The sequence below is a fragment of the Toxotes jaculatrix genome, chromosome 5 (genome assembly GCF_017976425.1).
Source record: "Toxotes jaculatrix isolate fToxJac2 chromosome 5, fToxJac2.pri, whole genome shotgun sequence".
Taxonomy (NCBI): domain Eukaryota; kingdom Metazoa; phylum Chordata; class Actinopteri; family Toxotidae; genus Toxotes; species Toxotes jaculatrix.
In genome coordinates this window covers 10,483,072-10,495,137 of record NC_054398.1, presented here as the reverse complement: position 1 = coordinate 10,495,137, position 12,066 = coordinate 10,483,072, and the positions used below count along the sequence as shown (strand labels likewise).

The 12,066-nt window shown below is 40.6% G+C and overlaps 1 protein-coding gene across 2 annotated transcripts in view; it reads right to left on the bottom strand.

The window, feature by feature from the left end:
* Positions 1-9,732: 9,732 nt before the first annotated feature.
* Positions 9,733-12,066, bottom strand: part of pamr1 (peptidase domain containing associated with muscle regeneration 1) — a 53,838-nt gene continuing 51,504 nt past the window's right edge. For both annotated transcript variants that reach the window (XM_041038390.1, XM_041038389.1), the window contains exons 13-14: positions 10,985-11,343; positions 9,733-10,791 (exon numbers count right to left, since the gene is read on the bottom strand). In XM_041038390.1, coding sequence (XP_040894324.1) covers positions 10,210-10,791; positions 10,985-11,343 — 941 coding nt within the window. In that variant the 3' untranslated portion in view covers positions 9,733-10,209. The remainder of the gene's footprint in view (positions 10,792-10,984; positions 11,344-12,066) is intronic.

Genomic DNA, 12,066 nt, shown 5'->3' with positions numbered 1-12,066 from the left:
ATACCATCTCCCTCTTTCTCTCCCTCTCTCTTCCTCTCTCTCTCTCACACCCACTGTCTCCCTCTCACGCATATTTATTTACGAACCTTCAAAGTTGTTGCAAAACCTGTTCACCAGGAGGTGAAGTGCAGAAAAATCATAGATTAACATGCAGAGGGTGTCCTGCAGGTTCTCCGAGACCCTCTGCTCCGTTGCCCTCTCTGGACAATCTTAAATGCTTTTATGACTTTTTATTTTGTTGCACTGGCTGGAGCTTGTAGGCTGAAAGTGCTTGATCCCCATGGCTAGAATAGCATCCTGTAGTCTCTCTATAATCTTGTACAGTATATTATATCACACCTCATGTCACACAACTTAGAATAAACATAGTTGTAATTTGTCTATGATCTATGAATTCATATTAGGTTATTTGTAATCAAGGTTGTAACAACGGGTTATTTACAGTATTGTTTTTTTAAAGGCTGATTAGTGTCCCAATTCATGAATTAATCATTTTGTCCTTAAATGTCAAAAGATTGTGAAAAAATTAGCATTACAATTTCCCAGAGCGCATGGTAATGTATTCACATTGCTCGTTTTATCCAACCATCAGTTCAAAAGTCAAAGATATTCAGTTCACTCTTTTATACAACAAATAAAAGTAGAAAGTCCTCACACACTGGAGAAGGTGGAATCTAAAAATGTTTGTCATTTTAGCTTGAACAATGACTGAAACAATCGATTCATTCAAATTGGTGGTTGATTAATTTTCAGTCAACCCACCCGTGACATTTAGCATGTATCAATCAGTGAGAGACTTGAAAAAAAAATGATGCAAAATAAGTTCAAAGTTCAGAGTTGTAAATGTAAAACACCGAAAGACATAACAGTTGAAATTTAGATTCATGCTCATGCTTTATCACAAATACTTTTCAAATAGCAAAGAAGGAAAGTACAAAGAGTGGCAGGTTTGCAAACAGGCAAGTCATTTAGCCAGAGGCATGCCAATGTTCCTAACACACTGGGAGACACACTGATGGGAAACAAAATTTTTTACCAGGTTATTTCTTGTTTGCAAGGCAACCATGGAAGCCCTTGCTAGAAAAACAAAGGTATGGGAAATTTGTTCAAATGCCTAAAATGTATATTTACAAAGGTTTACCTGACAAAAACTCTAGTGGTACTGCAAAAAGCAACTTGTCTGGTTGGACTAAAGGCAGAATTATGTTCTATCTTTAGGGCCCAGATTGGCAAAAAGCATCTTAAATCCCTTCCCCCTATACATTTCTGATATTGCAATTACAGCTTGAGAGCAAAAATTTCTCTCAGGCTCCCCTTTTTTTCTTTCTTCACACAACTACTTCTGTCACTTCTCGAGAGCAATACCAGCAGTCCTCTGTAAAAAGAGACAGTCCAAGAGCATGGGGTGTTACTGCCAATTGAGCGATTATCACCCCTCGCTATGACAACAGGCTTTTCACCCCTTCTTCGCGTCTGGCTCTTCTGAACAGCCACAAACACTTCTGCCTTCAGACATGGTTAAACAACACTTCACATGAATCAGTTTGTTCAGAACATGTCCCGCCCTGTGGCATAATGTTCTTATAGAACCACAAAATCACAGAAATGAGGTCAGGATGCATGGATTGGTCATCAAAGCATATGACTTTGACAGGGGAGACCATTGTTTGCATCCTGTGTCCTACAGGGGGAAAAAAAAAAAAAAAGTAATTTGTCAGTCAACCTAACAAAATCCATAAGCCACCCATAAGCTGATCTGTTTGTAAAGTGCTCTTTTGAGAGGATGAAACTTCCCCAGATGGTGATGCTGCAGTGTTCAAGGTCATCCATCTAAACTATATTGCAAGCACTGCTCGTCAGACTACTCATGACAGTCGGTAAAACCGAATTGTTATTGCAATTATGTTTGGGTCACTGCTCTGAATGACTTATACAGAGTATACTGGGTAGCAAATGAGAGCACGGGGAGTGATGAGAGCAAATCCCCAACACTGCTCCAAGAAATAGAGCCAGAGTCAGATGCTGACTAAGCCATATGAGTGAGTGGAGCACCTATTCAGCTAAGCTGATATTCCACCTCTGCACGAGCGACTAGATGCAAAGTTTGACCCAACTGCTTTCACACTTGGGTGAGTCTTTCTGTATCTATTCAAGCTGCACTGGCTGCTGTATGGCAGCATTTGTGTGGGCAGCGCTAATTAGAGCCTTTGCTGATTCTGGCTGCAGCCTTGCCACCATCGACGATGAAAAGGAGAAGCTAACGGCTGTAATTGCAGGTATAGAAGAGAAACGAACACAATGTTATTCTTAGCAATGAATGTATTTATCAATTCTGAATGCTTCTTCAGTAGCAAGTGCAGGGCACATCAGAAAACGGATAAACTGTTAAAGCAGCAACTCTATGGACAATTGTGTGTCCCTATTAGATACAGGAATCAATTTTTCAGAGTAACCCATATTTTCGTCTGACACTGAGGCACTGTGAGACATTACAGTGACAAGGAGGAAGCAGACAAACAAAGGAAAATGCTTACAGGAGGCTGTAACTGAGAATAACTGTAGGCAGGACAAGAATGAGCAGGTATGACCAGAATGACATAGAAGTTTGCCCATTAGGGAGGAACTATTTGCTTGTTCTGGCTGTTCTTTGTGTCCTCCTTCCTCATATGAAGTTGCAGTTCTAGTAACAGTGAAAGAGTGAGGTTATGGCAGGGAAAAGATTATTTTAAAAAGAAATCAATGTTGATCGATAGTAGGAGACAGGATGCACATGCCGGTGTCCAATGTCAAAGAAAGACATTTTTAAGCCCTACCGTCCATCTTGACCTCCTAATACTTTTCGCTGCATAATATACATCATGCTTACACCTTTGCTACTGAATGGAACCATATGGCCCTTCTTATGTATAATACTGTATGTCTGTTTCTTGTGTCCACTCAGTCTCTTGTCCACATACTGCTCGTCACAGCTGTCACATGATGTTATACACCACCCGTGTTATCCTCTTGTCTTCAGACCGGGATCTTACAGTGTGCTCCTTGTTGTGTGAAGATTTGGGCTTGTCCTGAAATCCCTGCCACCTAAAGAGAGTCCTACATACTGCAGTGTCCATCCTGACCTTAAATTGGGGTTAGATTTTCATCATAAACATTTTGTACCTAATGGCCCCTGAAACTTCTGCACCTCCCTTCTCCTATGTATTTATCCTCCCCCTCATTAACAACAAGATTACTACAACTGCTTCTTCAACACTTTCACTGCACAGTGAAAGCAGATTTTAGTGCAGGTATAGTGAATAGAATTGTTGGGCAGTAAATTCTATTTTAAGCCCATGCTCCACACTTAACCTTTTCTCTTGTAGGTAAGGCACACTAATTGAGTAAGTCTGTCCATTTAAAAGCGAGACATTGCTGTCAGACTGAAAAGCCAGGTTTAAGGTCAAAGTAAGTTTATTAACTCACTGTGAAAGTAAGAGCAAATGTAAAGATCGGGGCTAAAACATAAAAACATTTAAAAAAAGAACAGCACCCAGAGAGCCTAATAAATTACTTCAAATTTAAAAACAAGTGGATATTGTCCCCAAAAACGAAACAAATTAACGTACCATGGTTTAGCTCCATGTTTTTGATTGTCTCTGATGCAAAAAGATGTAACAAGTGGTTTGACATAGCAAAGCTGAGCTAACCTTTGACGGGCTAAAGGCCTCTAGTCGTATCTGAATACTGAATATCGTATACTGTGCAAATGAGTTTTGTTTAGAGCCACTAAATTACAAAAAAGGTGGAAAAATAAATGCCTACACATGGTCAGTACACAACCTGAAATGTTATCAGATATTATACGTCTGATAACTCCAGCTCCAGTGCACACAAATGTGCTTTGTCTGTGTCTAAGTTAGTTCTTTGTTTCTGCCACACCTGAACCTTCAGCTCCTCTTAGCACTTGTCTTTGGGCCAGAATCTTCCTATGAAATTGACTCTAATGGGTCTGATTTGACAATAGCAAGCAGGAGTGCAAAAACTTTCCCTGTAAAGAGCTTACCCATGACAGTGCTTGGTATTTGGTCCCTACTGTGTGTTTAGTTAAAAGTTGCGTAACAAAACATGTATGAATTCATCACCCCGGGTAATTGGCTGCATGCTGCTGCAAATACACCCTGCATGGAATTTCAGGATTGCCTGCCTTCCCCTGGGTTTGGCTTGCTCATGAGATCAAGACAATTATCTGGGTCCAAGTTCTTCCAGCGTTTGAATATACCAGCGTGCATGGTGAAGGAAAGTCAATACAGAAATACCACAAGTCTCCTCTGTATTCAAAGCAGCAGGGTGTTCAATGCTCTCAAGTTTATCAGCAATGCCAACTGATAAGAAACAAAAAATATATGATATACAGAAACAGACATAGATATTATAATTTTTTAACTCAAATACAAAAAGTTGATTTCTTTAATTGCAGTACGTGGGCCTCCCGTGAGAAAATCTTTGTCCAAATTTTAGGAAGCAGCATTTTACTTCACCGTGGCACGTTGGTCAGTTAGCTTCATTCTTTTACTCCTTGGATTTGCACATTACTGATGTTTTATAGCCATCGTTCTCTGGCTGTGCCTGGTCAGTGACACTGAAATATCAAAAGAGTAGAATTGGATGTGAAGTTTTCATGAGCCTATGTGGAAACTGCTTTTTGCTTTTTTTTTTGTTTTTTTGTTTTTTTGTTTTGCATCTTAAGAAGTGGTTTCTGGAAGAAACCATGATATACAGCTACTATTCGCACTTACTCCAATATAAAAGGTAAATTAAACCTAAAGGGCTTGGGCCGGTGGTGATGGCCTCTCTGGAGCAATCAGACAACCCAGAAAAGTGTAACGAGGATGTTCGAGGGTAATAAAGCTGGTAAGTCTTCAAAAAAAAAATACCCCAGGGAGGAGGGGAGGTTTCCTCAGGGGAGGAGGTTAATGCAAGTATTGAACGGTGTGCTAAGCCCTGTATAGTTGAAAGATTGGTTTTGGTGCTGGTGAATGGTACACATGTTTCAGAGGATAGCTAAACTAAGACAATGCTATTGGCCAGCCAAACAAAGGAACCACACCTGCGTGCACATACACATTCTGCACATTTCCTGCTGCCTCTTACATTCATCCCCTCTCTATCTTGCTATCTTTGTATTCACATTCTCCGGTTCCCTATATGTCTCTCTCACACTGTCTTTCTCAGTTCAGTAGCAGCAGCCAGATTTTATACAGGCTTTCTGCAGCTGCTGTCAGAGTCAAACAATCACATCGATAATAAATCATACTGCCTCTTCTGGCTGTGCAATTCAGCAGTCACATGCCTGCATATGGGTGAAAGCACAGCTGGGGCTTTGCATCAATACAGCAAAATAGCTTTGTGTGTTGAAACATGACTGATATATATTTATTCAGGGCTGCGTAGCAGTTTATAAATGGCTATCTTCCATTTTATGCAGTCATATGTGGGAAGTAATGACTGAATAATGCCCTGCTCTGTTTAGGTTCATAGGGTAGGTGCTGGAAAAGGAATAATTCTGGGTGTAGCATGAGGAGTTGCTAAAGGCGCGACTGGTAAAAAAAAAAAAGGGGATAAGGGGGGACAATATCACAGGGCAGTAAACATATTATTGATCAAAGAATAAGGCTCTTGATACTCTATTATGTTCTTATTGTCAGCAAATCCAATCAAAATCCCATCAACAAAAAAAAAAACACCAACAATAAACTGATCCTTCCAACAAGTATTGCTTGTGTAGCCAAACCTTGATATACAATAATCTTATTTTTTTTATGCCATAGAAAGCCATTAAAAACAAATAAATGATCCACATCATTGCACTGGGTGACAAGTTACTTGATTACAATGAATATGGGCACTGCAGTTTAACTCAATCCCAGATACGACATTCTAACACCATAAACAATCACTACTGCAACAAATGTGTATGAATCCGCAGGTTAAATTAGTGCCTGATAAATACACTATTTACCACCATTTGAGTTATGTTTAGTAAAAACTACGGTGCCCAACTTTGCCTTAAACATATGTGACCACTTTTCAAAGAACAGGAACAACAATGAGAAAAAATGTAGAATAACACCAGAATGTAATGTAAATGTTTAAGGACATCACATTGGCTGTCCCACATTGTTATGTCAGACCAGAATACTAACAGTGGAGCCGTGTGCAAATCCTTGGTGCCAAGTTATTTTAGTTCAAAGGGCTTTTCTCCTCACACCAAGAACAAAGCACAGAGGGCCCATCAGCCCAACTGGGAAACTGGACTGAAACCTAAACATTTTGTGTAAGTCTGGTGTTAAGTATTTTGCCCCTCCGCCTCTCCAGCATTAACTATGGAGTTCTCATGGTAGAATTTTCTCATCATTATCCAGGTACTTTGCTCAGGGTTACATCTCTTTTCCCAGGCCAGACAGCTTTCGGTTAAGTGCTGCCCATGTTTCTATTGATGATGCCCTGTGAGCTAACCAGGGCCTGTGAACAAGACAGTCTCCCAGCCTGAGTGGACAGGACTCTCCTCTGGGAAACATGGGCCTATACTCAGCTGTTGTTCAACCTTAGTAAATGGGTGAAGGAAAGACAGAAAGTCTTTGATAGATGTTATTCGTGTGGAGTGCAAAAAAGGCACTGTAGCTGCTGCATTCAAACTGTGATCTGATATTATTGACACCAGCTGTTATAGTGGCTTTTTTAAAATAATAGTAACAGGAAGAGAAAGAAAAACAATAACTATATTCTAAGGTAATTTATGAAACAGGTTTAACAAAGTGCTTTTGAAAGTCATTAAAAAAAAACAAATTGTGACAGTAAAATAGGACTTTGAAGACATTAGTAACAATTCATTTGAAACAGTTAAATAAAAGCAAATAAAGGTTTTTCATACATCATCCTAAAATTTGAATCTTTAAAAAAAAAAAAAAACACACTCCCCTGCACTCCAGATTTACAGCTCCAACAGCAGAGATCGCCTCTGGTGAGAACATTAGATGGAAGGAAGGAGGCACAGGCAGAATTGCTCTGGTGACCTCAGGCTATGCTTAGACTCAAATTATATATTCTTGGCCCAGTCCAGATCAGGCTTTAAAGTAATGGAAAAAAATATATATATATATATTTATGAAAGAGAAATAAGGCCAAAACAAGAGTTATGAGATACCTCTGCTGTCACATCTTTCATGGACCAGCTGTTTTGGCAGGAAAGGATCACTGTCTGATTTAGACATCATTTTACCTGAATAAACACACCGGGTTACATGGCCTTGGTTTACACTGGGAATAAACTGATGACAGAGGTCATTGTTAGGGTTGAGATGTGGATCACTGAATGAAAGCTTTAGTTTGTGTTACACTGCAAACCTGCCTATAATGATTAAGCATCATAAGTAAGCTTTGATTAGTTAGCTGAGTGGCAGATCAGTTTCTAGGTTCATGGAGGTAAATTCTGTTCTATGTGATAGTCAGACCCACAACACTTTGTATTAAAATGCCTTGTGGAAAAAAAATTAAGTTTTACAACTTAGCAGCTGACATGTCTAATAAAGGTAAATACATTCATTAGTGCACTTTTATGAATGAGTAATATGAGCATTAACTCAGTCCATGATATCAACAGAATTTCACATCAGACTTTCAACTCAGTGTTCAATTCAGTTTCTCTTCTTACAATACTTGAAGCAGTTCACAGTTCTGCACAGTTTGTTTCAGTCAGGTTGTCTCGTTCTGTCTGTGTATCCTTTAGGTATAAAAGGTCAGAGAACTGTTAGTGTTCGTCGTCCTAAAGAGTTTGTTCAAGTTGGGTGCACCCTATTATTTGTAATAAGTCAACGTCGGAATGGCTTCTTGACACATCCTGTGCAATTTGTGCAAGGAAGAAGAAACAGGTGAGATCCCTCTCTGATGAAGAAGCAATCAGATCTCGCAGTGGTTCGCCAACTCCCTCATCAGGGAGAAAATCCAGTTTCCAGTATCCAAGGACTTTCCAGTGATATCAAAAAATTAGCCTGCATAACAATATAAAACCCTTTTTGTTTACAGTCATAAAAGTTGATCACTTACTGCCACATATGAGATCTAAATCTATATTCTCACAAAACACAGTACATATTTATGACATAGTTCTGAGATAGCAGCAGCTTCAACCCAAATAATTTTATGGAATATTTATAATGAATGAATCTCATGGAATATCCTCCCACATTTTAAACCTTTGCTTGTTTAACAGGATAATAATGATATTCAATAACTAAAAAACACCTAATAAATTACAAATAAGCAATGATACAACAGTTCACAATCACAAACAGTAACAATCGCATTTTGGATGTAGCGCATTCGCTAGTTAGGTCCTTGCGTACGTGCTAGCTAGCTACCTAGCTAGCACGTACGCAAGGACCTAACTCGCAGCGTGACAAAGCGACACAGGCTACCGCCATTAGCTACATTAGCTTACCTGAAAACGACTCATCAGGACGGTCCAATTGCAGGAAACCCACAGCAACAGGCTTCTGTTGTCTCAGTCACGTCTGGTATCCCTTTCCGAATACTTTTAAATGGGTTAAACTAACTTATGTGCAATAGCCCACAAACGTTTACTTCTCAACTCTCACTTGTTTGCACGTATTTCTACCGCTGCTTCTGTGTGTATTAACGCCACTGCTACCTGAAAAAGGGCGGGACTTGTTTCATCGGACCAATAATAATCAAATAAACTTGACAGACACATAAATCAACCATTGAGTTAATCCGTCAGGGTCGCGGGAGCCTATCCCAGCTGACTATGGGTGAAAGGGAGGGTATACCCTGAACTGGTCGCCAATCGCAGGGCCGACAAACAAAGACCACGCACACCTACGGGCAATTTAAAGTAGCCAATTAACCTATCCAGAGAGAACCCACGCAGGCACAGGGAGAACATGCAAACGGCACCCAGAAGGGCCCAGACCAGAGTTCGAACCTAGAACCCTCTTGTTGTGAGACGACAGTGCTAACCACTGCCCCACCGTGCCCAGAAATCAATGCTTTCATGGTATAAATGACATAAATAAAATATAAATCAAGATGGAGGGTCTAAATGGGCCATACGGATAATAACTAGTGATTTTAAGATCTCCTCCAGTTATGGCAAAAGAATACGGGTCAGTGAAGCATCCTCAACCTTAACCTGATCTGAATTGCATGATTTTACCACTCTCATTATTACCATGTGAAGAAATGAAATATTGTATCTGTGATTTGGTCATGTGAAGTAGCTTTTAAATTTTCTTATTTGATATCAAGAAGAAGTGAAACAATAAATGAAACCCAGCTTCTCTGTAGATTCTCCCAAACAGAGAAATAATGTATTCTTCATTGCCCTCTTTTGGAAGTCAGTATAAGCTGCAGCGCCTCTGTCTATGTAAACTCGCCTCTGAATAATGGAGGAGGGCCAAAATGAAAATAATTGATTTAATTTGAGCACAGAAGAGAGAATTGATCTGTGAATAATCTGCGCCATTTATGGTTGTGAAAACGCTCCTCTGACCTGGATTCATTTGCTTCACAGCTCAAAGCCCATGTGTGCTTCATAAAGCAAATATAAGGTGTTTCTTTTCAGGTCGGCACAATGTGATAATTTGATTCCATACTTCATCAGTAGAACATATTTTCACATTAATATGTACTGAGTTTTACACTATGATGAAAAATAATCAAACTCTGACAAGCCTCACCACACCCACATTTTCTTTAATTAAAAACGTCATCATTTTTCTGTCTTTCAAAATAATATGTACATCTCTTGAGTCGTATGAATTGATAGAATAATTCAGTACATTACAACATATTTACATACCAATGAGTACAATACAAACCATCATAACCCAGGGGCCTGAAATGGTTTTTTGGTCATTTTCAAGTCTGTAACCTCAGGTTGAGGGACCTGAACGCTGAAGTCTTCGAATAAAAAGGTTGATGCCCAGCACATTTAATGTGTTAGCACCCCCTTCCGTTAGAGCACTGTGTTGTCCAGTGTTGTTTCTGCTTTTAGTAGGAAAATGCCCTTGTGCATAAGACCAAAATAAAAAGGGTTAGACACGACAAACAGACTGAAAGTGGACCAACATAAGACAGAGCAAAGTAAGATATAAAGGCATTTAAATATTTTAGAAAGATAGAGGGAACATAGTGAGTGAGACAGTAGGATTTTTATTTCATATTGCTCTCTATCCAGTCTTTGAAGTTGGCTACACGTGTGTAGACTGTGTAGAGGTCAGGATCACACTCCCCTTGGTCATAACCAAAGCTTACCAGTCCCAGTAGCTTCCACAGCCCTTTGCTCTCCCCCTGCGCCTGTGTAAAGCTGAGAGAGGGATTCTGGTTGTTGCTGGCTTGGTTGTCAGAGAGGGCAGGGATGACAAGGATTCCGCCAGTGTCAGAGGGACATATGTTAGAGGGTCCGTAGTCAGGTTTCTGGCTGGCACAGAGCATATTGTCTGTGACACTGACCGGCACACCGTTACGAGCATACTGCTGCTCACATGGGACTACATCAGCAAGGTGAACGAGGCCAACCCTCGCCTTCTCATCAGTGCCTAAAGTCAAATCGGGCAGTGGAGACCAACCTGTCACAAGCCCTTGTCCAGAGGTCACCTCTTCTCCCTGACTTTCTGAGAAGCAGAGGGGCAGGACCTGCTCCCCAATCCTTGCTTTGTCCAGTAACTTGACCACAGCCATATCAGAGTCAAGAATATTAGGATCATAGTTGGGATGAACTACTATGGAGGCCACCTAAAAGAGAAAGAGACTGAGTTACTGTGTAAGTTTGGCAAAAGAGATGGGGAAAAGCTAATTACTGAACCGGGAAATATACAATGTGGTTTAGCTTGCTGCTCACCTTGTATTGGATACAAGTTACAGGAAAGATAAGTAAAATATTGTGAAACGTTGGCTGTGTAGTTTAGGGAGATCTCCAATAGCTTACCCTCAGGTGCTGGAGACCTTTACTTTCCCTGTGGTCATCACGATAATGCTTTCCCACCACCACCTTGATCTTGGCTGTGTCCAGAGGATACATTTTCCCCAGCTCTGTCACACAGTGAGCTGCAACCACCACACTCCTTTGGTTCACCAGAGCCCCGCTGCACACCAGCTGCCAGTCTGAGGCCTGATTGTGGTTGCCAGTTCCTGCTCCACCGTCCTTCTTCAGGGACCCTGCCAGGCTGTCTGCTTTGGTCACCTTGGTCTCTATGCCGTTGGTGGAACGGCGGTAGATGGCTGCCAGCCAAGGCCAGTGAGCCTCTGCTGGCCTCTCTGGGTCAAAGGTTGGATGCTTCCCACACACTGCCAAAGAGGAGGTGACAGTATGAGAGGCAGGCCATGATCAAGGGGAGGGCAGGAAAAAAAATTTAGACTTGAACTGAGACTGTGTCAACATTTACTGCAGTGGGACTGTCTTTGAATCGTTAAGCTTTCATTTTAAACCTGCACATAAGCTTGCTATTTTAAAGATTGTTTGCCAAAATGTTAATCAGCTGCATAGATGGAGTAACATATTAAACACCCAGTCTTGAGAAACGTGAGAGCCCCTAACTCATTAAAGAAGCCTTAGTGCACTGAATCTATTTTTTTAAGACAATTTCTAAATGGTTCATTAACATAGATGGATATTTGTTAGCCTACCATTGACAAAACGTTCATAACATGTACAATGGGAAATTCAAACATCTTATCCCCTTTATCAGCCCCTTTATCCCCTAATCAGCCAGTGAATAAATAAATAAACAGACCGAAGAATATGCTTTTAACACTTTCAGGCTGCTTTTGCTACTTGGTCCCACAATACCATCTAGATCAATTAAAATGCAATGACTCTACCTCCACTGTTTGTTGACACTGTTATAGATGTGTGCAAAGCTCCTTTATTAAAGCTGCCCACAGACCCACCACCTTTCCATGCTGGGATTAAAGCAGGCCGTCCAAGACGAGCAGTCCATTTTGTGATTGCGACAAATACTGATTAAAGTGGCTGGTCCTGTCTGATTTTCTTCCTCTCTGCACAGAGAA